This window comes from Seriola dumerili, unplaced genomic scaffold, assembly GCF_002260705.1.
Source record: "Seriola dumerili isolate Sdu_G_001 unplaced genomic scaffold, Sdu_1.0 BDQW01000056.1, whole genome shotgun sequence".
NCBI lineage: Eukaryota > Metazoa > Chordata > Actinopteri > Carangiformes > Carangidae > Seriola > Seriola dumerili.
In genome coordinates this window covers 5,486,796-5,514,282 of record NW_019174311.1, presented here as the reverse complement: position 1 = coordinate 5,514,282, position 27,487 = coordinate 5,486,796, and the positions used below count along the sequence as shown (strand labels likewise).

The 27,487-nt window shown below is 39.9% G+C and overlaps 1 protein-coding gene across 1 annotated transcript; it reads right to left on the bottom strand.

Annotated features, from left to right (window-relative positions):
* Positions 1–705: 705 nt before the first annotated feature.
* Positions 706–25,616, bottom strand: LOC111219011 (signal transducer and transcription activator 6-like). Its single transcript, XM_022741562.1, has 20 exons — positions 24,909–25,616; positions 17,749–17,894; positions 17,465–17,609; positions 16,956–17,036; positions 14,801–14,984; positions 12,486–12,586; positions 11,869–12,017; positions 9,503–9,619; positions 9,194–9,361; positions 8,625–8,712; positions 8,416–8,538; positions 8,050–8,142; positions 5,808–6,011; positions 5,630–5,724; positions 5,402–5,535; positions 3,777–3,926; positions 3,613–3,673; positions 3,351–3,431; positions 2,166–2,279; positions 706–2,056 (listed from the first exon to the last, which is right to left on the bottom strand). Exons 2-20 carry the CDS (start codon positions 17,880–17,882, stop codon positions 1,996–1,998), a joined length of 2,283 nt encoding a protein of 760 aa, XP_022597283.1. The 5' UTR covers positions 17,883–17,894; positions 24,909–25,616; the 3' UTR covers positions 706–1,995.
* Positions 25,617–27,487: the final 1,871 nt, after the last annotated feature.

Sequence of the window (27,487 nt, the reverse complement as noted above, 5' to 3'; positions counted from 1 at the left end):
GGGTTATGGAAGTGATGCCAATTATGTTTTACACCAATATGCTTTCATTCAATGGACAGCCTTTATGATATCAGGCATACCTTCCCAATCTCGATGCCACTGATTTATTATTTTTATATGTCAAAAAAATCCAAAAATTCTTATGTTTTCAATCCTTTTTTGTGTGTTTTTCTTTTAGACTCACTGTAGAAAAATGTAAATAGATGGTTCCATACAGGAGAGACCTACACTTGCAAACACCAAAGAAGCTAACCATAGCTATATGCAACAATTATTATATATGACATCTTCACTTCTGAGAAAAAAACCCAGTAACCATTTACATAAACATTTGCCAATCAGATGAGGTTATTCCGGTTCATCTGTCTGCAGGTGTTTGTGCAGGACATACCCCTCTGTGTACAGCGTTTCAAAATTTGCCACAAACTGCTGTGACGTCAAGGTTGACTTAAGGGAGATAACATAATTTCTCATTTCTTGCAAATAAATTCACAAAAATATTTTTTGATATTTTGAGAAAAATTGAGATTTTACTTGCCACCATGGTTGTCAGATTATTTGGATTGTAGTAGTAGCCTCAGAGTGATTTACCCAAATGCGAGCCACATGATATAAAAGATTATTATACATACTGCATGTTACTTCTAACACGCTATTATATTATCACATGCACGACATTGACAGTGATGGTAGGTAGTGCAAAGCTTCTTATAAAACCAAAAACTTAGTTTATGGGAAAGACTGGTTTTGATATAAATTCAGGTGCAAATAAAAGCTGCTAAAATCAGAGGAAAATCAAACACAGAGCGAAGTTAATGTATCCTCAGTCACAGTGTTTCCTATCAACTGCAGTTCTAATGACTTCTTTGCTTTTCATTTAATTCCGAACAGCTGCTTCAGTACTTCAGATTACACAGCTCTAACATTACAACACATCGAAATGGCACATTGACATGATACGTGAGACTCCAAACAGCATTACCTTCATTTAGTTACACAAAGCAACATCTAGTCTGAACCTTGAATAGAATAAAGGACAGATGGTTTGGGGATAATCTTTTGGTCATTACCAGTTTTATCACTGAAGACTGAAGACAGATTCCATCACAAAAAAATAATTGTTTGTGCATTAGGGCATCGAAAATGAGAAATAAAATATCTGAAGCATGTAATATGTAACATTTGCACTCCATTACTGGGATACAAACATACATCTAATGTAATATATAATATGAGCATTTCCCACCACCATTATAATCACCACTTCCTTTGTAAATGTCAATCAATGTGGAATAGTTTCCCACTCAACAGTGGTGTAAAAGCTTTTTGTTCCTTTCATGTTCCTAATCCTCACTATACCACAGAACAGGTTAGGGCCACAAACACTGACTGACATTAACCATGCATACTGTTCAATACTGTGAGGCTGAGTGTATGTCACTTGCCTCATCATAACTAAAAAAATATGTAACAAGCACAAAGTATAACATGCGATATGCTTCACAGCCTAAAAAAGAGTCTCCATTAGCTCACTGTCCAGTGAGCGGCGATGTCCCGTAACGTTTACCTTTCCATGAGCGTCACGCTGGCAGATGTTCCACATGTTTGGCTGTGGTTGGAAAAGCACTGTAATCTGTACAGTAATCCACTTGTGTTCCTGAATGAAAGCAATCCAAACAAAGAAATCCTCAGCAGACAGCGATGATAGCACTTTTCGGTCTGGTTTGTTCACAGTCTTACTTTGCCCTTAAAAGAATTTCCTCCTTTCACCAGCTCAACACACTGAGTCCCAGAAAGATCAAATTTTGTCTCCACAAAGTTTTTAATCAAAAGCAACAGAAGCTGTAGATGGATGGGGATGATGAAAGCGAAGGAAGAATGTCTGCACAAAAAATGGCACTGTCTCTCATATGATGGTAAGACAGATGAGTTTGACTCTGGTCTCTGTTCGACGCCTGCTTTGTACTCCAGACACAGCTTTGATGGGAAGTCTTCCTAATTATTCAGAGTCTGGAGAATACTGTCCAAATCTAGGTCCATATTGTTACCTGCGGGACTAGACAACACACACACACACACACACACACACACACACTATGTAAAACTATTTCTGGAAAAAGCAAACAGCATGGCTTTTATGCACTGATATGAAGATAAACACCTACAGTTCAGTGAAGACAACAGGAGAGGGTGAGCTGAACTCATCAGAGTTAGTTGCAGTTTCCATGATGTCTTGAGGGATGGACTCTTGTGGGCTGAAGGGCTGCTGGAACTGACGCCTGAAAGCAACGGCAGGAACAGGAACCTTACAGGTGATTCATTAATAACCAGTAACAGTGCGAGATACAAGCTTCCTTCAGTCACGTGATCAAAGAACTCAAAAGTGGCATGTTCTGGAGCAAAAAGACTGACATTGATAAAAATTTAAGGCTTCATTTTTTTTTACTCATGACTTTTTGATGTCAAGAAATTACTGTGAAATAATTTCAAAGTGTCTGAAATATCAGCACAAATATGTATAACACTTGCTTTTTCTCAACCTATGAGAAAAAAAAAATTGTAAACAGCAGTGGAGAGTAGTTAAACACAGTTGACGTGCTGTTATTAAACATAATTTTGCTCTTATGACAGTAAGAAGATATTTGAGTTACCTTACTTACATTTGTTTTTATGAGACCTTACGGAAGACGATGTCACAACAGGATATTGCATGTAAAATGTTAGGTAAGTACACAATATAACACAAAGGATCAAATTCCAAGCCAATAAACTGTAAACTACAACTACAACTATTGCAGCGTAATCTTTAAAGACTGGACTAGACTAGAGATTTAGCCTCTGAAACAACTTTGCAGGTCCATCACTAAAAACTGGGCCTACTGCTGTGGAGACGAGCAATATCCAACGCAGAACTTTATTATTATATGCAGTATATATTATTATTTAAGGCACAAAGTTTTTAAAGATGATGATACTGCTTCAGGAGAATGTGTAAGACAGTGGCTCTAAATGATTAAGAACAAATGTCTTTATTTTTTACAGTGATATGAATATAATTAGTATGCTTCAGTGTTTTCATTTCAGTTGACTTTAGAAATAGGAATTTGGCATTTTTACTTATATACTGGAAAAAGTGCCTCCTACATTTTGGGTTTCACTTTTAGTCTGTTTTATTAACTACAGTATCTCATGGGTCCCTGAAGGTTGACAAACATAAATGTGCAGACATAAACACAATGTAAATGTTGCCGGTGATAGATGATTGGTCCCTAGCTGGTGGAAACACATCACCAGGGAATAATGGTATAAAAATAAAGGGAAAGAGAAAAATGTGTAGATGTGTCACTTACACAGGGAAGGTAACAGAACTGTGAGGGTTTTCAGCCATAGGGGTCATAATGGGAGGTGGGGGTGTGGCTGATCCAGCTTCCCTGCACACACACAGACACACACACACACACATACACACACACACACACACACACACACACACACACACACACACACACACACACACACACACACAATATGTTCCCAATGTTTTCCATTTAACTCAAAATGACTTCAAGTGCATCATGTGGCATGGTCTATTAGTAATAAATACTTCCTTACATGCCCACTTTAGTGCGCAGTGACACAGGGATGTAACCTCCAACAGGTGATGGTTGAGGCTCTGTTTCACACAGCAGCAGAGGAAAAAAGAAGAACTCTGTTAGTTACCCGTTCTCACATTGACTTCAGATCATAAAACTGACTCTGTAAATGAAGACCATTACCTGAGTAGAATTTTTTGAAAACTTCATGTTTAGGAAATTCAGGATACAGGTGTGTTATGTGATTGATGTCACGGATGCGGTCACCAAGGCTACGGATCTCAAGATCCCTCTTGGTGAAGGGCTGGATATTCTGGATTTTTAGGCCCCCATCTAGGAGAAAAAAAATGTTTGATGTATCAGTGGATATACGGAGGGAGGGAGGGAGAGAAATCATAGACTTATTCATACTTTATCCCTCTACCATCCACTGCTCCACCTGTGGGACACCAGCACCATGTAGAACTATAGAAGACTGTTATATCTATAAACCGTTACAATAGTGTCAGCATGTCACAGCTCTTGAATGGTCATTTAAAAAAACAATGCTCTGTTGTAAAAACTAATCCAGGTACAATGCATAACAGCGTATACTACAGAAACCTTAAAAATATATGGTCCCTCTACTTCTAAAAAATGTCTGGCTGTCCAACAATGTAATATATACTACTAAAAATGATGTCCAAATGTATTGGAAGGGTCTAAAGATGAAAAAAAAAAAGCTAACTGTTTTAATTTAGGCACAAGATCAGGGACTGTGAAAATCAAGTTACAAATTCCCTCAAATAAAAATAACATAAAAAATATACTGTATGACTACTGTATGATTTCCCTCATGAACCATGTTAATACTGAATTATACAACAGTTAGTCCCGACCAAGTAATTTGATGTAGAGTGTATCACTCCGCTCGTCAGTGAAATACGGGACTGATCGACAACTTCCATCTATGGGAGAAGGAGAGAGGGAAAATCCCTTATCTACTAAGAAAGCAGCATGCGAGCCAAACCACAGACCTCAACTTATCAACCCCTGGAGAACCAAAACTCTCAAAGAGGTTGTTGACCTAAAGTCCTAGTTAAAAATCCATGGAACAGATTTTCATCCATTCCAGAAAAGGCCAATTAAAAGAGCACACAAGAGAGGAAAGAAGACAAGAAACAGAGGACTCTGCCTCAGATGATATCTTCAAGTCGTCAAGTAAACTCGGATTGACAGCGACAATCACACAACAGTCTGCAGTGAGAACAAAAGGACAGTCTGGTATGAAAATGTGGTAGAAACCAATACAAAGTCTGTAAACTTTGTATTGGGACTTTGAACTAAGCTTTTCAGGTGTTCTATTAATCGTTAATTAGCGTTACATTAACGGTCAATATGTATCTTAGATTGTAACAAACTTTGCAAAGATGAATATTTTTCCAGAAATAACATTTGAATTAAATGTCGTCTGGTCGTCAGAAGAGGATGAAGGGAGGAAACCTGGATAATTCAGTGCACACCTGAGGTAAAGTTCAGACAAAGCAGTAAGCTAGTGTGCACTGTGCAGGTCAGGACAATGTTCATGTGTTGTTTAGCAACAGTCCAGTATCAGTCATGTGGCAACAAATCATAATCTGTGGTTTCTTATTAAACTCGTGGCGCTGCGGCCTGCAACCTTGTACCTGTGACCTGTCACAGCCGTGCTGATGTTGCTTAATTTACTGAGTGTGTTCCTTAGTATCAGTATCATCATAAACTTGAAACAGAGGAATTTGAGGGAAAAATTTTAAACTAAACATAATCAAATCCAAACTGGCGCCACTTACTCTCAGAAGCCGACACATAAGCGATGGTGATGCCTCCAATCTCAGAGTCACTGAAGCGAAGCAAGAATGTCCCGTTGGGCCTGTCTTTGAGAATCAGGTGTAGATGTTGCTTCCCAATGAAACCAAATATCAGCCTAATGGAGCAAAACATTGTAAACACCTGTTATCATTGTCCCCTGTAGTAAATTGCTAATATTAACTACTGAAATAGCAGTAGAGCCGCCTCACCCTTCGCTCCAGTAGGTTTTCAGGTGCCTCTTGGTCAGATCCATTACTCCCTCAAACCACTGCCAGAATGTGAACGGTCGACCCGGGAGAACCTCCTGTAAGGTTGAAAGCCACAGTGAGATATGAGCGTATGTCAGTCTGTGTATGTCTGCGCAAAACAACACGCGCCCGAGCGTACCTTATTAAACTGGGCCCAGGAAACCATCATGTTGCTGAAGTCATCGGCAAAGTCAGGCTTGTCAAATATCTTCTGGGCCAAGAAGTGCTGGTTGTAGTGGTCCAGATTGTGCTGCGTCTGAACCTCAGAGGTGAATTTACTGTTGAGAGTGCTGTACATCATCCTCCAGGGCACGCGCTCGGGCACCACGAACGGCACTCTGTCCTGATGACAACAACAAACAGGCTGACATGAGCGAGAATACTGATTTACAGGTACAATGTCAGTGGCAGGAACTGAAAAGAGAGAGGAAAAGTTTACTGTAGACATTGTACATTTTGTTTTGAGTGGTAAGGCATTTAAAAAAAAAAAATCGATTGATGTCTTGCAGTTCACATCAGACTATTTCCAGTCAACACTTGGACTTGATGAAGCAAAGAGAACAACATACAGGAAACAAACAGAAAACAAACAGAGCTTGTGTGGACATTAATGAGAGTCTGTGGTTCACTTTCAGCTCAATAATCTAGATTGGTCAAGCTCTAAACCATATTTTATGGATAAGATGTTTATGAGTTTGCATGCTTGAGTATTATGAAAGTTAAGTGCTGAGTGGGTTTCCAGTAGAGGTTTAGATTATATAAAGGGATGGTAAACATGGCCGTCGTCTCTGACAGTGATTATCCGGCAGAAGTATCTCTGCCTTTATGGAAACTCAGTAACAGACATTTGTCATGGCAGGAAAAGCACAAGTGTAACTGATAACATTACAAGCAACTGCATACCATTTAGCTGCTTCCAGGGTCCTGATATTGAGCATGTTGACTCACTGCCACACTGTCACAGATTACGGGGAAATTTGATGGAACAGCCATTGTTACTGAAATTTGAAGCAGCTAAATGTATCGCAGCCGTCACTGATATCCCTTGCTGTAGCTTCATATTTGAGACAGTTAGAGAGAAGTATGGATCTTGTCACCTAAATCTCCACCAGAAAGACTGTTTGCATATTTCCCAAAATGTCTTAATATTTAAACTCAAAACATTGGATTTAAGTGTCAGCTTGTTTTACTATCTATCATATTAACATCGAAACCTCTGAGCTCCTATTCAACAGTTTAGTCTACAGCCACTCTCAAAACAGACCTTTCTGAATTATGCTAACACTACGCTACGACTATAGACACTGCAATGATCAAATGTATCACCATCTGTAAACACACCACGTTTCTTTGGCTACAGTTCAATAACGAAAATCTTTTCCCTCATTTTCTGCCTTTATTCAGAGTTAGTCAGTCCCTCCATGTTCTTTAAATATCATTGCAATTCAGTCATTCTGTCTTTCAGACTGACCATTAGACAACCCATCTCCTCCCTGTTACCACTTTGACCTCCCTGATGTTCAAGGAGGCTCAGCTAAAAGTTTCCATCAACAGTCTGCTGGCTTAACGCCACTGACACCAGCGCTTAGACTCAGGGGGACCAGGACCTACCTCCTATCTATGCTTCATAAAGATGATTCACATTGATGGAATCTAATCTCTGTTTCTTCTTCTGTCATTCTCTCATCCTTGTATTTTCCTTTTTTGCATTCAATATTGTTATGTTTAAAAAGAAGTCTGAAATCAGCTTGCAAATACATTTTGTAGCAGCTAAGAGTCTTTCTGCTGTTGATTTAGGAGTTTTCGCCCACTCTTCCTGCAGATCACCATCTGATAAATTTTTAGTTTGGCTTGCACACACAGCATTGTTTAAGATCTAGCCACAAATTGAAGTCAGGAGACTGTGAGGGCCCAAGGCTTCAGCTTGTGTTTCTTGGAGTAGTTCATGGTTGTGCAAGCCCCTTTTCAGTTTCAGCTTCTTAACTGGGTGCAGGACATTTGCTTATTTCAATTCAAATTATTATCAAAACAACTTGAGGACCAACTTCTCCACAAGCTGAACCTGTATATCGCATTCATATCATGAATGGAGCATAGTCACTTTCATATATTGCATCTCCTAAGGCCCACCTCAACCCCAGCAGCCACCTGTGGGTTTTGTAGCCTATGCTTCCGTGTGGGGAGTCGGGCGTGGTGCTATTATCATTCCTCCACAGTCCCTGCTGTGCTGAGCTTGAGATGTCTGACTAAAATAGACTTACTGTATTCACAACAGCACAGAGAGACAAACGTTGTCACTGATAATAGGTCATAAAAAGCGGCAGAACATAACAGGAAGTTAAAAAAAAAAAAGTGAAGTGAACTAAAAAGTAATCACTTACTGGTTCAGAAAAAGCACAGTCCCATATGATGGTGGCCAGAGCGTTGTTGTCTTGACTTCCGTGGACAATGACGACCACGGGCAGTGAGATCGTCTGTAATCAATGACATAATAATTTATTCTTAGTCATGTTCCCACTGAAGATATACACTAAACATAAAATCTTAAAAATGTTTTGCGTTTTGTTTTGTTACAAAAAGTGAAACATATATTTTGGCTTAAAGCTCAGAGTAGCCTATCGCTGCTGAAGCCATTTAACAAAGCTTGTGTGCCGACAAATGATATGAGAGAAAATCAGACACAATTATGTACAGTGCAATATAACACAGCAACAGGATGTAGGGTGGAACAATGTGAAGGGCCAAACCTGTATCCTGTACGGAGTGTCACAGCCTGTGATGGTGATCTCTGTGGAGAACAGGAGAGCAAATTTCTCTTCTGTCACAGACTCTGATCCCTTTCTGTCGGCTCTCTTGATCTTCTTGATGGACTGTTGAACCGAAATAAGAGTTTACATACGATGATAAAACGGAACAATAATTCAATCTAGGCTGGTAAATCAAGACGAGTACATACCATATTCCTAAAGGTGGCACACGTGCTCTTGCTGGCTGTGTTGTGTTCTAGGATGGCGGTGTTGTTGATCAGTTCCCCGACATTATCACTGCAGGCAACATAGCAGAGAGTTTCAATGGCAATAATTTATTCCTTCATGTATATATGTATATGTGTAATTAGAAATACACGGCACTGAGTCTTAGCCGCTGCTTTATTTCTATAAAACCTGCCAAAACAAAAACATGTACCTTTGGAAGACCAAAACCAACTACTGTAGTGTCCTTAGTCTTAAATAGCAGATTCTGAGGTCCCTCCACATCGAGCAATACACAGCAGACTTTAATTATAAAGTAGGATAATGGAGCTTTAATGGTCTGGACCAGTTAATCTTACTTTGATTTTGTGCTTCGCTAATGGTTTAATTAACAGTTTTACTGACAAAATTTTGTTTAATTAAGGAACAACTGGAGTAATTAACAGAACAAATCCACAAACACTCATGCTAAGTATTAAGGATACTACGGGTAAAAAAAAGTACTGAATACCATGAAAACCAATTAAGATGCTGTACTGTATATATGACTCACCCGGGTACACTGCCCAGGTTCCTGGCCTGCAATTCATTAATGATTTGTGCCTTCAGCACCACAGGCTTCCCGGGAGCTACTTTCTCCCCCAGCAGATATCGCACAGTGGTGGAGAACTTTGACTGAGTTTTAATGACCTGAGGGGGCTGCTTGTCCACCACAAGAGAGCTGAAGGAGACATCAGTAACACAAGTGAGGAAAAGATGCATGAAACGTCTTTGTTGCTGTTTGTATACCAAATGAATTGACTTTCTTTCACAGTTCTCCATATGAAAACACATGGGGCAGAAAACAGTGCGCATGTCCTACCTTTGAATCAGAACCTGCAGAAGTTGCCCCAGTCTTTCCTGGAGCTCTGGAATTGTTTCCACTATTAGCATCAATTCTTGTCTCAGCTTCCCATTCACCCCAAGCAGCTGCTCACACCTAACAGAAAAAATAAACAAAGACAATGAGGGAGCAAGACAGAAAGTGAAATACCTGAACCAGTAAAGCATATGATTTTGTGCTGCATTAACAGTAATAATCTGACCTCCAATATGGCTTCCTCCCATGATGTTGATAAGCTAATAACAGTTTTCATTTTAGTCTTAAATCGTCGTAGACTGTGTAATTTATATGTTTAATTTCTGTAAATTAATTAATGTGTTTAGGGTCACAGACAGAGACACTTTCAAAAGCCAAGAAAACCAAGTGGATATATGTTATATATGTTATGAGTATATGTTAAAGAATGTGTTTAAAAATCTTGCTTAAAAATGTAATTCTGCTCCTACCTAAATTAAAGACCCTTCTCCTACCCTGCCTCTCATACTCATTACCTTGGGTTGGTTAGGTTTAGGCATGAAGAGTGATGATTAGGGTTAGGGTAAGAAAATCAGGGCCTATCAGCCAACCAGAAGCAGGGTAGGGGTTAAGTCTTTGCCCACCTCCAGTGGGAAAAAAAATACCACCAGACATGGAAGGTGCCGTAAGTCTTCGGGTGCCGCTGTAAAACACAATTATTCTTCTTCTGATACTTTTTGGCGGTTGGCAAACAGCTTTTTGGTGCATTACCGCCACCGTCTTGTTCGTGAGAGTTAACGGTGCTCATGTTCTCTTTTTTTAGTAGTTGCAAACAGAAAGGTTCAGTTCACCAGTCACCAAAAACATGAGCATGTTCAATGAACGCACTCGTTTAGCGTGTTCATGCCCAACACTGCCAACACTACTCATTTCTGATTGGCTAATAACATATTGACACCTGGCTACTCACTAAACACCAGAAGACCTGAGAGGTTCAAGGAAAGGACTACTCAAACCATTTCCACACCTTACCAAACTGTAAATTTCTCCATGTTATGCAAAAGTTACTTCACACCAGCGATAACACAACCAGCTCATATTTCAAGATGTACTGTATCTTTGTTAACTGAAATGCATGTCAAAAAAAACAATATGCAAACACAATGTAGCAGGATACTACACTTAAATATAAATGTAAAACAACAGTGTAACAGGGAGGTGTGGGCTAAAAATAATCTCATCCTGCATTCCTGGTAAAGCACAATGAAGTCCTCAACACAGAGGACAAGTCTTCAGAGCTTGTCAGTGAAAGAGGGGACTGATCGACAACTTCCATCCATGGGAGAAGGAGAGAGGGAAAATCCCTAATCTACTAAAGAAGCAGCATGTGAGCCAAACCACAGACCTCAATTTATCAACCCCTGGAGAAGCACAACTCTTAAAGAGGTTGTTGACCTAAAGTCCTAGTTAAAAATCCATGGAACAGATTTTCATCCATTCCAGAAAAGGCCAATTAAAAGAGCACACAAGAGAGGAAAGAAGACAAGAAACAGAGGACTCTGCCTCAGATGATATCTTCAAGTCGTCAAGTAAACTCGGATTGACAGCGACAATCACACAACAGTCTGCAGTGAGAACAAAAGGACAGTCTGGTATGAAAATGGAAGCAAAGCCTGTGGTAGAAACCAATACAAAGTCTGTAAAGACTACCAACTTACAGGAGGAGAAGATATCAATGCTGGTGAAAGAAAAGCCTTCCTTTATCAATGAGCTAGGGAAGTTGAAACATCAAATAACTTAAAATTGGAACAGAGAAGAAGAAGAAGGAGACAGACAGATAGGAAACCTCCAAAGCCCAAACTGCACTGGCCCAGTCCAAAAATAACTTGAGCTAATGCAGGCAACCTCCAGGCTAAAAGCAGCCTTGATCCAGCTGCAGGAAGACCTGAACAAGATGTGAAGAATGGTTCTGTCTCTTGGACTCTCTCTTGATCGCCAAACAGGCTCTGGACGTTAGGGAAGAAGAGAGAGCAAAATCTAGGGATGGACTGATGGGCAGATCAATGAATCTTGAAAATCAGATGGAGGAGGCTCAGAGAAAACGAGAAACCGATTCCTCCAGCTCTTTAGAAGAACTGGGGGCACCCAGCCTCACCTGGAACTCCCCCTCAAAACACGGACATTTAAATATAAAATGTCATCACAAACAAACAGATTGTCAAAAACATAAACCTAAACTTCCGGCCATGGTTGTCGCTGGCGTGGACACATAATGATAGTGTCAAAGTCTTGCTTAGGAGGAACGTGTAATATTTAATTAGGTGTGTGCTTTTATGCGACACAGAGGCAGTCAGTCCAAAAGGGAACAAGTGGCATGGGGTGCACCTCACCAGGTCTGCAGGGGGTTGAGGTTTTCGTCAAAGGGATGCCCGATGGTGGCCTTGTGCTGCTCCCACCTCCACGCCTTCAGCCTGGTGACCAGTCGGGTCTGACACTGGTCCAAACAGTCCACACACTCCTGCAGCAGCTGGAAACGCTTCTACAACAACCAATACAAAAATATTTTCAAGTCGTTTCAAATTGACATTAGACTGTTTGATTTATGTATGGGTTGTTTTAGTTTATAAAGTTTTTTAGTCGATGAAATGAATCGTATGAAAGTTAAAAAAAAGCTTAGCTATTGTCTACTATTTGGTCATTTTGCCTGGGCAACATTTAAAAAATCCAGAGGGATTAAGTTTATAATGTCAGACAGATAAAGAAAAAAAAATCTTGTACTGGGGGCAGAATCTACAGATATTTGCCATTACAAGTGTGACGATTAGCATCAGACTAGTAAAAACATCAGGCTCTGGCCTTAGAGCAATTTTCTACATGGCAAATTTTTCGACACTGTTTGAATACTGCGCAACTTTAATTCGGAAATGTATGTTAAAAAAAACAAACACGTTTTCTTAAAGGTGCCAATAATGTCGGCACTGGCAGCAGAAGCCATCGCCAAGCTCACCGTGGCCATGGCTTTCACATTGTACTCCAGCTGCTGGATGTGGCTCTGGAGTTTCTGGATTTCTGACTTTGCGGGATCCAGTCCGTTCGGCTGGATTGGCCCTGTTCAAACAACAAATAAAATCATATATGTTGAGTCCTTTGTGTGCTACAGGATACTACTGTATGACCTTAAAAAGAAATATAAAGTATAATTTCTCTGCTGCATGTGGAGATTGACATTGTGATGTAAAAGCCACCTTTCTGTCATTATTGAGACTGACAATTAAGAAACAGAAGACTGGAAATACAAACCTCTTACTAAACCATGACGGATAAAACAGGTTTGACTGAACAACAGGTGAACAATCCAGACAGCTCAGGCAAGACAAGGCCAGAAAGACAAATCTTTTGTGTGTACAAAATACACTAAGATTGGCCAGACATACATATGCAAACATACATAACATATCTACAGCTGATATAGTATTTCAGTACTAGCACTATACATTGATTTAAAAGATTTTTAAAGAGAAAAAAAAAGAGAAAATAGTTCATGTATGTCAGATTGAAACAGACTGAAATGCAAAGTCAAATTCTCTCTGTTGATTTTCTTATATACACATCCTTTTATTTTTTTTGCAAATTGGAGGACACTGTTTATCCTTAAATAGTATGTAGGCGGAGCAGGGGATTTCCATGTGAGCCGTTTTCAGTGTAAGTCACTTTTAAAGTTTATATAGGAAATGTCATAGCAGAATGAAGAATGCAAAAATGGCTGTGGGAGTAGTAGTAGTACTCTACTCTCTTTTGACAGTACTGATCATTCAGCTTTATTCTGTGAAAAATGAGTGGGCACCTCATGTTCTGACTATACATGTGAATTTATAATACTCTATGCAAAACAGGACGTTAGGCCACTGACCCTTGTCAGAGCAGGAAAAGAACAAACATATAATATAAAAGAATAACATTAACAATGGCTCTGCTACATAAAATCTCTCAGCAAGTGTAAAACTGTGAAGTTCATGTAATCAACACTGGTTTTAGAGGGAATAATTTTTCGGAAAAACATAGGCTAAATAAAATATTTTGTCCCCAACACAATGGTAGGGAAAACATTGAGATTTGTACTTTGTACTCTCTTTTATCCAAAGAATTAAAATTCTGTGATTCTGAATTTCCTGTCCTTGAAGAGTTGAAGAAGACACATAAGCCATGTCAGTGAGTGAGCATGCACAATACCAAGACTCTGGAAGCCACTCACCTAAATAGAATGCAGCCAATCAGAAGTCATGATAAAATAATAATAAAATAATATAATAAAACAAAATAAGGCTGCAACTAAAACTTATTTTCACTATTGCAGAAACTTCACATTGCAGTTTCCCAGGCAGCCTCTGAAAAATGGTGAATGACTAATATTATATGCAGATGGAATAATCAATCAACCATTTCAGCTCTAGGACTGAGCTGTCCAGTGTTGTGTATGAGTACACTTTCATTCCCCAATCTAAACTAAATCTTCACTTAAATAGGTTTCTAAAGAGAAACTGAAGAGGTCATTGTCACAGCCTGCTATGCCTCTGCCTCACTCTCCACTCTGCCACACCTCCTATCAGCCTCACTGTCCTCACCTGTTGCCCCCAGCTGCACTCCATCTCCAATCAGGCCAGTATATATGCATCCCCGGTTCACTCACGCTTTGCCAGATTGTTCTTGGTATCATGCAAGACTTTCCAGTGTAAACGCCTCAGCCTTCAGTCCCTGACCACGAGTTCTGCCTGTCCCTGTCCCGATCCTTCGTCTGACTCTGATTACCCGCCTGCCTGCTCCTACCTGGTTCCAATCCTTCTGCCCCCTCAACAACATGTCCAGCCTGCTCCCTAATGGTACCGTTGCCTTCCTACCAACGTGTGTGTGTGTGTGTGTGTGTGTGTGTGTGTGTGTGTGTGTGTGTGTGTGTGTCCAAAACCCGCTCCACTCACCTGCTCCGCAACACAGCATCTCCAGCCCCAGACCCCTTCCTCTATCCCCAATACCCACCTGTGTGCAATATCTCTGCTGGTTCATTAATAAAAGTTATTACCAACTATTCACCTGTTTGGTTGTGCTGCAATTGGGTCCTACCACACCCCGTTAGTCATAAAATACAGGCCTACTTATAAAAATAAAAATGGCTGCTAAAGCTCAGAAAATATAACTGAAATAAACTGAAATCATGAATGAAAGATTATGGATATGAAAAAGAGGAACGAAAATAACTAGTCCAGTTCTTCTGTGGGTTGGTGCTGATGTAAGCTCATAGTATATAGTGTGTGTGTGTGTGTGTCTCACCTTGTAAACCCTCATAGTTCTGTCTCTCCCAGTTGAGCTCTTCTTGCAGCTGGTGCATCTTTTGTCGTATGTCCTGGACCTCCAGCACTTTCAGAACCAGGTGGTCTACATCCTGCATGTTGGGGAACGAGGACTCTGTACTCGGGTACTGTTGGTACTGTGGAGGGTTGGGGATCTGAGTGGGCTGCAAACATGAAAACAGTATTTAACAAACTTACATTGTTAGTGCTGGAGTCCCAGCTGCTACAGTATGGTAGTAACATCTATTTCTCCCCGAGAACCGAGACCGTATCTATTTGCATACTTTCAGAAGAAGAAGTATAGCAAAAACAAAATAGACAACTACATCAGGGATTCCCAAAGGCCCTGATAGAGTTGGCTTCCCTCCAGACAACAATGAAGCAACTTCAACTTTGTCTGACCCTGACCCATAGTTTGGGGGCTTTGGGGGATGTAAACAGGAAGCTGCGGGCTACAACTTGACAAAATGGCACCAATAAAAGTATGCTGAATTAGCTATTAGCAGTTCCTGTTTCTAAGGTACCCACAGATGTCCAGACAGCTATCACTGGATTACTTTGATACTGAAGAAAGCTTCAAAACGTGACTGTTCCCAGACAAGTTCTGGACAAAGGAGCGTCTTCTTTTTCTATGATTTCTATGTGGATTAATGGGCTTTTACTCTCAAGGGACAAGAAACGTAAGACACACTGAATCTAAGAATATATGACTCAGAGCTCTGACTCAGATATGAAGGAGTACAAATGCATATAATGAAGGTATTTCTTTTACTTAAATGGTCATATTGATGGTTTTTTAATTTACTACAAATTGTATAAATCTTATTCCCAAACATTTCTGAAACCTCATTTTCAGGGAGGTAATTTCACTGAAGGATGAAAATCAAATCAGACTTGCTTTATGTAATTTAGGTAATCCATCACAGTACACAATTCTTTGTCCTTGCTCACGTTCAAGAATCCTCTGACAGTCTGGATTTGAGAAATTGCCTTTTGATAACATCTGTTTGCTTCTTGTCTGGCCCCTGGTTTTGATTTTCGACCATAATGAAACAATTCATTCATTCAATTTATAAGTGAATCAATTTGTGCTTCTTTGTATAGCCAGATGTTACTGCGTTGTCATGAAAGAATCTTCTCCACCAAACAATATCAGAAAGGAAGAAACAATCTCACTGCAGGAATTAAAGCCGTGAGTCAGTAATCAAAAGTACTGACAACCTTAGAAAACTGACTCCTGTGCATTTGTGAAAATATGGGCAAGAGTTTGACAGTTTCTCAGTTATCAAACTTACTGTTGAAAAATAAAGCCAACTACAAGAGATAATAAAGGAACACATTTAAATACTCTGTACACATATACCACAAAGAAGGGGAATGTTTCTTGTTCATTCCCCAGTTTGTCTTTGTCAGTGTGTGTGTGTGTGTGTGCGCGCGTGGGTGTGTGTGTGTTTGTTCAGCCTGGACTCCTGCTCCCAACAAACATCCTGCACACCTGCTTTAGATCAGCCCATCTACTCAACAAGCCCCCTGCGGTATTCAAACAGTTAGTCCTCACACCACCACTGTTCACCAGATTGTCCGTTGACACATGTGGTCCCACGCTACGGCAAAACTCTAAGTTTTGCATGTTTCCTTGTGTTGCTTGTGTGAGATCCAGTACCCAGCCGGCTCTGTGTTCATCCTCCTGTCCGGCCCAGTCCTCTACTCTGGAGCCCGTCCCGCTCTCCACTGATCCCAGGCCAGGCCTTAAACTGTTCTTCCTAAATTCTCCAATAAACAGCCTTTGTTACACCACTCACCTGTCTCTGTGTCTGAGTCCTACCTTTGGGTCTATCGAAAAGCTTCATTTAAAATGTAACATGTAATGTGTAAGCTGGACACTTTGATTAAAAAGTTACAACTTTCTCAGGCAAATTTCAACTCATTTTCATTGACCACTGAAATGAACCAAAACCGAAGGTTACTGAGGAGTTAGGAAATCAGTCTATATATGTAAAGTTTTCTGTCCACCAAGCATGTAGTAAAACCACTGTTATAGTCCTTCGTTATAGGACTGGTTTCACCTTTCTCCCGTTTGTCTGTGATTTGTAATGATGTGATTTGTAATGAGTATTTTTTGATAAGGTTCGTACCGTGCCAAGAAGAACCCTTTCCTTCCTGAGGATGTCCCTGACCATCACTCCAAACTGTAGAGGCTGCTGTTGAAACATAGTCTGTAATAGCAAAGTACATGTATCATTAAATCAGAAAACAGTCTTTCATACCACCATGCAGCTACTAGTATGCAGTGATTTATTCAGTTGATGTCATAGACAATACATTTCTAGCGGCAACTTGTCTGCATCTATATTGGAGCAGGTTGGCACAAACATATATAAGGAAGTTTGTACTGTTATTGTCACTTTCTAAGAGACATAGACATTCTTTTCTGTTTTTTTGGTATTTTTTGGTCACCAACATGAACTTAAGACTTAAGGTAAGTTGTGGGCACTTCTCACCTTTCCTACAGCCCACAAACGCCTCGCATTACTCGAGAATATTTTCTTGTCCATCATCCTGTCTTAAACTGCAAACGCAAACTGCAGGTATAGTGCACTGTGTTATCAGGGAGGAACCTAAACCCTATTCCGTGTCCCCCTACCATGTTCCTGCTGATCTGCATCAGCTTCATCCGGTCCACCACGTTGGCATTCTGCTGAGCAATAGACTGCAGCATGCTGATGATCTGGTCCAACAGAGCTCGAGACTGGCTCTCCTGCTCCACCTTTTCCAGCACAAAGTCGTCCCTGTAAGCGCACACACACACACATCACATACAGACCCACACACACAAGGCCACATATGAGCCAGCACACAAAATACTGAGTAACATCTCAAACTTCAGCATGCATACTGTACACTGTGCGTGCATGTGTTTGTGTTTACCATCGTTGGGACTCAATCCATTCAGCTAAAAAATGTCTGACTTCGATGGGGAAGGCGGACGGGGGATAAAGGTTGTTGACAGTCTCATCAGACAGGCACTGGATCAGCTGGGACATGTGTAGCCACTGGGCCATGATCGAGCAGGGCTGCAAAGGTCAGAGTGAAATGACATTATGCACAACTATTCATTTTTGCGACATTTTTCAAGTGCTGAGGAACCAAACAGGACACTGGCATTAAAGAATAAACCGGCGTTATATTTTTCTTATTATAGGCAAATCCCATAAAAAGAACAAACGCAAAAATGCATTAGTCTGTCTCTCTATATGTTCCTACTTTCCCACTTCCTTTTCACTTTCCCTCTTCCTACTCAGCCCCAGGCAGATTCCTTCAAACTATCTTTAAAAAATGGCTTCAAAATATATAGTTTCATTTTTAACCACTGCTACCCCATTGTCACGCTGGCAGGACATCCAGTACAAACATCACTTTGTAATAGCTTCCAAAAATACCAAATATGTCAATTTCAATTTAGAAGAAATGAGTATAAAGTGATGAGCAAGAATAAGGAGAGTATTTATTCTATATTTGATGAATGATGTAGCCATAAAAAAAACATGAGTGTTGGGTTTAAATGTGCCATTCAGTGTAAACCTCAAAGCTTCAAGCTGGAACAAGCTGATATAGAATATACTGTACGTGATAGTGAGAGTGTAGAATAAGATGGTTTTTCTAACCTTAAAGCAACTTAAAGGGGAAATGAAACAAAACTGTATTTTGAGGAGTGGGAAAAAAAAAGCCTCAGCAATTTCCTAAATTAGCCAAGGTTCCAGACATTTTTCAAAAGGGAGAAAATAGCTCAGTTGTTTGGGACTATTTTTAACCACCGATTAAGGTACAATGGGTATGTGAGTACAGCAGTCAGACGGCCAATGTGGGATTATTTCAAAATAAAAAATCAACAATAGCCCCCAATTTCATCCTAGTGAAGGAACATGTAATGCACTGAAAAGAAACAGAACCGAACTCAAAGTACAAATTTGGAAAACATGTTTGCCACAGCTGGGGAAAGACAAGATTTCTTACATAAGATCACAACAAGCAAGTATGTTGGGCGGGCTTTATTGGCTTCCCATTTGTGGAGAGAACCACAAAGATTCGGTCCAGGAACTTTTTCTTAAACTTCACCACTTCACTGCTGTGTTGTGGTAACGTGAAGGTGAGACCATTAATCCCTCTACTTGTGAATGTGTTGAGTATTCCACTAGTATCACTTGTGTTGAAGATCCTTTTGACCTTCATTGTATCTGAAAGCTTGGATATCTCTGTGCTGTCTGAGTGGTTGTCATTATGTAACTTGAAAGTGGTTTCCTGATCTGAGTTGGACTTCATTACACAACAGATAACATTGTTTCTTCAGTTCAAGCAAAGTGCTTCTGAAAAGTGCAAAAAAAAAGAAACAGAAAAAAGAAGGTAAAAAGCCCAGAGCTAAGGAAATCCTTATAGTAAGTCACAATATCTTTCTGTAACATTGAGCAACTCTTTGTAACTGTTGACTCATATTGAAGGAACTCAGTATTGCATCACACCTGTTAGACTAAACAAGGAATGTGTGGATCCAGCTCACATTTAAACTATGAGGATAAACTAAACCCTGTTTGTCTGCCAGGAATACAGAGTAATAAATGACCCTGCTCAAGCTCAGTAAAGATTGTTTAAGTATTTGCAGTAAATGTGTAGCTTATAGCTTGGCCCTTTCACTGTCTAAGAATCCAATCAGTAATAAGGAAACTGCTGAGAAGAAATCCCCCTTAAAGGAGTGGTTTGACATTTTTGGGAGGTATGTTTATTGGCTTCATTGCTGGAAGTTATGAAGATTGACCACTCGCATGTCTGTACGCTAAAAACATGGAGCTAGAGCCAGGTCCAACTGTAACAAATCCACCTAAAACTCCTAAAACGGACTGATTAAAACATTATATCTTGTTTAATCTATACAAAAACTGAAGTGTAAAAAAAAAGGAGTTGCCTTTCTGTAGGAGACCTGCCTTTATTTCTAGTTTTCCCAGGTAATGCAACCTGAAAACTTGATAAATTCAATACAGCAAGCCCAACAAATCCTCCAACCTAACTGACCATGTAGGTCGATTGTCCCTACCCTCGGATATGACCCATTAGAACATACCAGCAGCAGGCATACCGGACCTTCGTTGTCATGGCAACAATAATACAACCCATAGGAGTGTAAAACTCTTTGGTTCGGTTTAGAGAGGATGATGGAATAGATGGTGGTTCTACTTTGTTAAGTGTAGGAGCCAAAATATGTTTTTTTTGTATTTGCTTGGGCTGCATGTATTGCGTCAGTTCCATAGATTGGCACATGAGTGTGGTTTCCCAGAGGGAGCTCTACCAACTCCCTTTGTCTAAATCTCCCGCCGCCATCCAAGTGAACAGGTAAAAGAAGGGGAAAACATATTTTGGCTCCTACATTAAGGTTTAGCTACATCGACAATACCAACAATATAGACAATAGCACATCAGTGGTGTTATAATGACAAGGTTATAAAAGTGTCATAATAGCCGCGCTGTACAAGTCAGTTGGTAGCCACTAGCGACACGACACTGACAGAATTCGATGCAGATTTCTAATCTTGGCTACACAGGACTGGCCTTCTGCTTGGATAATTGCATGAATAAGCAGTTGTGCAGGTGTTTCAAATAAAGTGCTCAGAGAGAGGCATCAGCACTAAACAACCGGAGGTGCAAAACTACCACAGACAGGAATCGATCTGTCTTTTTGAAATGATTGATTGTGTGCTTTGGATTGATTCAAAAACATGTATCAACATGTGCATTCAGTACTGCCTATTTATAAGAATGCACCAAATATGAACTCTGTCATCCTCCTGCTGCCACCACTCCCTCTCACAGTGAGTTGTGTTTTATGCAACAATTTATAACTGTAGACTAATCTGGAGCCGATGTTTTTTACAGCTGTGCTCGCTACATTAGATTTTTAGTGTGTTGGCCGACGAGCCAGTGTAAGTCGCAAGTATTTGGCCTATCAGTCCTGCAGGCTTTCCAAAAACATCTGGTAATTCCCTGCAATCATAAAAGAAACTACACCACTGCCTCTGCAAAATACAACACCAGTTCCTCGTATATATTAGCCTGGCCTTGGTGGGTACACAAAGGCTGCCCTCCCAACCAATGGACAAGCCAATCAATGCCAATGGTATAATATTCAAAAGGAGCTTCTATCATATGTTGTGTTTTACTTATGTTTATTCAAATAATGAATGTCTTTTCGGTTACCTCTTGTCACAGCACCACCTTTTATCTGGCCACTGTGGAAATCATTGACAACAGTTTCCAAGTTTTCCAATGTTGGGCCTCACAAACCCACAAAAATCATGCGTCTGCAGCAACTCCATTTCAAATCATGCAACATCATTCCTCTCCCTCTCCCCACAAAAAATGTCATGTGAAATAGTTATGTAATTTATGGGCAGACCAGAGTTTCCAAGTCAAGTTACAATTTGTTTTTATTTTGGTTCTCCATATCCATCTTTCTGTCGATATAACGCAATGTTACCGATTAAGATGAGGCTGGGAGAGTTTTGGCCTTGATTTTGTTGCCAAGACATTAGATCATAGCATATCAGCATTTTACTGAGCAATTACTGAAGTAAAAATAAACACTTCATAAGTCATTTGTATTTTTACATTACGTCACTTCATGCTCAGCTTTACAAAGGAAATCATTATCATATATTCTGGTCCTTTCAAACTGGAGGTGCATAAACTACGAGACCCAGTGGACATCTTTTGGCACACATTGTCTTGACAAAATGTGTCAACACCTATTTTGGATTTGAAGTGCTGCAGGCAGCAAAGCCATTACTGGAAAGAAATAACTCCTGGCTTGACATCATTTACTTCCCATAGCTTTTTCCATGATGAGACTGTAACAAGACACGATTTTGAAAACATAGAAAACTTGTATCTTGTATGTTACACCTTTATGTGTTTTATAACTGTCATTGTAAAAAAGCATGGGCAGTCAGGCTTCTATGTTTTCTTACAATGACAATGTTATTTGTACGTTTCCTTGTTCAATCGAAACAAAAAGAGAAGTTTAAAACAAATGTCTAATATTTCATTCAGGCACAACAGATGCAACTGTCACACAACTGGTGCATTCAATTTCAAGAGGAAAATCAATTCCATCTAGTTATTGGCATCCAGATGTGGCACCATGTCAAGGGACACTGTCACTAACAAACAGCAGTTTTATTTATGTAGCTCAAAAATCATAAATTTGTTTCAGAGAGTGATAAAAAAAAAATGATGTCACATCCTCAACAGACTCACTACACAGAGCAAAGTGGGAAGAAACAGATGTTCACATCACTTTTGCGAAATAAATAGGACCAAGTGAGGAAAATCACATGTCAGGTTGTGCAGTTGAAGTCACTGCACAAACCAAAGCTGGTCATTTTTCAACGCTATTCCCAGAAAAGAAGGTGGAGGAATCCCCAACAAATCCTGTGGGTTGAGCAAAACAAGTAATTTGAAGACATCACCTGTGACTTTGGGAACTTGTGATTTTTTTTCTGACTATTGGTCGACCAAGGGATTAACTGACTGATGAAAATCAAAAAAAAATTTATTTTTAATGTGTCAGATTACTCAATAATGAAAATAGTCCTTCACTGCAGCCGTAACTTATTGAGATCAAAGCAGCGGTCATTTTATTGCTGAGAGAGAGAGGGAGTCTGCTGCCATCAAGCATTTTCTTGCTTCTCAGATATGAAGATTTGATGCGTTTCTTTATCACACATAACAGTAAAAGACAAAAGATATCTGACAACGTCAGCTTGGTCAGCTTTTCCCCTACTTGCCGTTATAGCCACAATGATTAATTATGTCAACACAATATAAAAGCAGATGAAGTAAATGTAAAATTCGGTAGAATTGCTTTAGGGGAACAGAGGAAAGTACAGCAAGCTGCCAGCGTGGCGACATTACGTCAATTACTAATATTCACCTTTCAGAAGCCCGTCTTTAAAACCTCCCATTACCAAGGAAAATCAAGGAAGACCGAAGAGGACTGTCACACAACACCGACCCAATTGATATTTGCCTCTATCTATAGCTAACACTAAGCCTTTGGACATAAGGGCTGTGCACTCACTTTAATCTCTTCATGTCCTGACACTTTCCTAAATTTTGGGTGAGATCACCACATCATGCTCCCTTGGCAGTGTTCAAGCCTCAAGTCAACTTCCAAAATCCAAAATCAGACATATTCCTCTTCCAATACAAACATGTTGAATAAAGAGTTTAGACAGGATTAACAGTAGTACGGACAATGACAATGTTAGCTAAATAAACTAAACAAATGGGAAAACCTCTGAGACCACAATCAACAACATGGTTCTTTCCTTATTTTCTTTAAGTGTAAATATATGTACTGCAGATTTTTTAATGAATATATGGACAATTAACATTGAACTGAAAATAATTGAACAAACTATTTGATTTGATATGATTCAAAAAGAAAGCAAAAGACTTCCCCACTGCTGTTTCATGGTGTGTGGGAGCTACTGTACAGTTGTGGCGAGGAAAATGGATCCCTCTAATATTACTGGTTGCTTGGGAACCAGCTGTGGCTGCTCAGTGTTAGCTATAATTTTATGATCAGGAAGCATTTGATACACAGATTCTGTTCACCTGTCTCACAGGAGTGTCTCTCCATGGCCCTGCTGGCTCATTTGGCCTGAAGAGTTTTAAGCTTGACCAGGTTTTGTTATGTCAACACTCTTCACTGTCAGCCACTGCCTCTAGTGACCAGGACATCAAGTCACACGTGTAGTGTTTTCTCCACGTTGGCTCTGTGAAAACTGGATCGTTGCCAGTCGGAGTTGTGAATGTCAGAGAATATCACAGCTGCCCTTATTTGTTAACTTGTTGTTGGTATCAACACCTCACTTGTACAATCAGGATGCATAATACCCATATTAAATACAGCACTGCTAGAGGTCCGGGGCCGGCTCATAGGAAAAATAGGCATTTGCCTAGGGCACTTACAGTCAGGGGTGGGGAGATGCCGCGAGAATGCCTCTTACATAATTTTATTAATCATGGTTACAGCAACAACATCATCAACAAAGGCAGCCTTTTTAAAATGACAATAATAAACATAACAAACACTGCTGCCTCTCTCAAATTTTCACCTGCCCTGCACTGCACCTGTACTGTGCACACTGCACACTGAAAGTGGGGGATGATGGGTACAGTTTCATATGTAATGTGCCTCACTCAGCCCAAGTCCAGGATGTAACGCTGGCTGACTGATGGCAGCTGCTACATTGGATCAGCCAGAGGGATGATTCAATTATCATCAGCTCATATTATTTCGTAATGAAAATGTCAGAGCCTTCAGGTGCGCGAGGATGAAAACATACAAATGATGAGGAGGAGAAGAAAGCTCAGTAATACAGAGGTATGTCTTCTTGTTGACCTGAATGCAGCCACACATCGTATAAAGTGTTTGTGTTAGTCTGGGATATAATATGCATTATATGCTATCTGGGCAGCAAATACTATGACATGGAATGAGTTGTATTTCTAATCATATTAAAATCTTAAAATTAGCTCAATCAGCGCTGGTTTAATGCCACATAAACACATTAACATGTACATGGTTTTTAGGAACACCACAAGACAGATATTGCAGTATAGTATTGTGAAGTTGGGCACAGGACATGGAGGGAGGAACCAAGTTGATAAAGGCAATATTGCTGCTGTTTTGATCGTTACATAAGTCCATTAATGTTTCCTGAAAAGTCAAGACAGTTATTAAAAAGCAAAACCAGAGCTTTGATAAAAAACAAGGGCTCCGGTTTTGGTGATAGTGAATAAACGGACATGATCCCTCTAATGGTTTGCCAAATGGTAGGAGGATATAAGGCCATTTCAGGTCGACACACAGGCCTGCAACAGCCTGTTTTTTTTCACTCTCTGTAACCAAAACATGACAGGGACGCAGACAATCTATAATGCAGAACTAAACAAGGCCTCAACAACCGCAGGCCCCAGTGTTCAACACAGAAATACCTGAACCGTAAAACAAACAAACATATATTAACTCTTACCTTCAGTTGAGAGGAGATTTCATAACATTGAAAAATGCTCTGGTCCGACGCCTCTTCCTCCTCTTCTGTCTCATAAGTACTCCGCCTGTCCGAGTATCCTACTCAACATATTCCTCCCTCCATCTCTCACTTTAACGCTGATGTTGTCCCAGAAAAGCCGGAGATTTACCGTCGTTTTGACCGAGGAGAAGTGAGTTTGGAGCGCGGAGTAGATCACGCAGGGCGAGGACAACTTTTAACAGCCTAGAAAGCGGGTTAAGCTCATTTCACTTCCCTGTTACGCACGATGTGCCACCAGACTGAGGTGCGCGCTTTATTTCCTGCCCTCACGTTCAAGTTCACACATGACCGAGATACTTTATGTAGTTAACGCCAGGGCTGATGTTCAGCGATGTGGTCATACATGGAGACTTTGCATGTGGGGTATTCCTCAAAAGCACAACGAAAACTGATAACTGGTCTGGTCTTGAGCTCACACACTTGTATATACAACGGTCTGTCTTGTCAGATACACTTTATAGATCATTTAAAGAGCGCGAGAAACGTGCACTCTGCAGCCTGTATAAATCTCCAGGCCGAAACAAGAAGCTGAAATAGAGCACAAATGTGTTCATCTATCATTTATCTACGGCATTTAAAACAGAAAGTACAGCCGAGTCTACAGTGGGTAAGGTAAACTTCCAGCGGAGAGAGGAGAGGACGTAGGCGGAGTAATGTTGAGTCATTTCACCAGAGGCAGTGACTTCCAGTAAGTCTACTGAGACACATGATACCATATCTGCAGATGGCAGTGCCTTCAAGTCGGACATCTTCCCAACGGCGTTCACTCACGTACTGACGGTTTATATCAAGGCCTAGACTCGGTTATAATACGCAGTGTTTTACCTTTCTGTGAATTGTCGGGTTTTTTTTTTTTATTTATTATTATTATTTTGGACTCTATTGTTTGTATGTTTGTTTGTTTTTTGTTTTTGTTTTGTTTTTTGTGTCTACATATGGGCTTATTACATTTTATATTTTTTTCCACTGGCCTGCGTGCAGTTGTGTGTCGTCTCCGTCATCTCCAGCTTCTCCTTCAACGCCTCCCGTGCACATCATAACCTCATAAATGTAGCCTGCTATGTGATCACTGGATGACTCCAGCGCCGGATGACGCTCACTGAATAAATTTACCTGATACTTGTATCTTACATTTTGCTTGAGTTTTTCCATTTTATGTTACTTTATTCTTCGACTCTGCTTTTCTATTCATTGACAAATATTGTACTTTAAATAAATAGAGATAGAATTTAATAGAAATGTAAATATATGAGGATCAATTACCGGTTACAAATGGACGTTTTAAAAAAAAAACAAAAAACAATGATGAACTTAGTAATTAAATACAATTTAATGTTAAAGAGGAAACAATCCAACAGTATTTTAAGTTGTTTATATTTGCTCCAGTGTGTCTACAATATCAAAATGCTGCTTGCACATTAAAATGCATCGTATAATAATATAATATATAATATAATAACCTTATATGTATACAGTTTTTTTTCACATATGACCTTATATGATCAGTTGCAAAATGTTACTTCATATACATTGACATATGAAGTATATATGTTTATTACTTAGTATGAATTCACATGTTGACATGTATTACGAATAATCATGCTCATTAGATATAGGACTCAAGCTGATATAATGATAATCATACAGGTTCATTCCTTATGGTGAAGCGGCTTGGCTTGTTTTACGCTGACTCTAAGTGTCGTACTGTAGATTTCCTTTTCAAGTCTTCAGTGTTTCCCAAGTGGAGCCACTAGGGGGCGTCAGTGTGTTTAAAATGTGACAGTTCAGCTGCTGCTTTGTTGCCTGAGGTTTTGAAGTTGTAGAAGTTTATTTTTGTGCGTATTTTATGACTGTGTTTTATAACAGTGTGAATGTTTCTAACCCTGTTTCATTGTCATATTGTCACTTTGAATCCAATGGCCCACTGGAGTGGAAGCTGCATCTCCTCTGACAGTGCTTCAGTCAAATAAACAGGACTTTGACTAAATCCATATGTTTTGATGAAGTTTTTACAACAAAATTTCAGCAGAATGTGTCTTTACCTGTCAGGGTCTAATCTGAGTGGGTTCGTCTGGTTTTACATCTGCTTGGATTGGCCACATGAGGGAGGTATAGACCTGCATAAAACCTGCCTGTCTTCAGCATGTTTGGGGGTCTGTTTGAAATTAGGTGCCATGCCAGCATAACAAGATCACACATGATCATCTGCAGCCGACCCAACTTGAAGTAAGTCCAACTTTGCAGAAGGATTTCATGTTCTGCTTCCATCGGTATCAGACTCTGCTGCTCTCACAGTGACACTTCGGTTTCAGTTGCTCGTAAACAGAAATCTGTTTATTCTCCCATGAAGCTATTGATCTTTTATTTATTTCGTGATTACCTTTTAGTCATGTGAGAGGGGGCAGGCCAAGACATTCCACCTGTCAGATCCAATTTCCTGAAAGTTTTGATTGACCTCTCCAACACAGAAACAATGCAGCTGCAAAGATTTGATCATTTCCTTCCAAAGAACCTGAGGA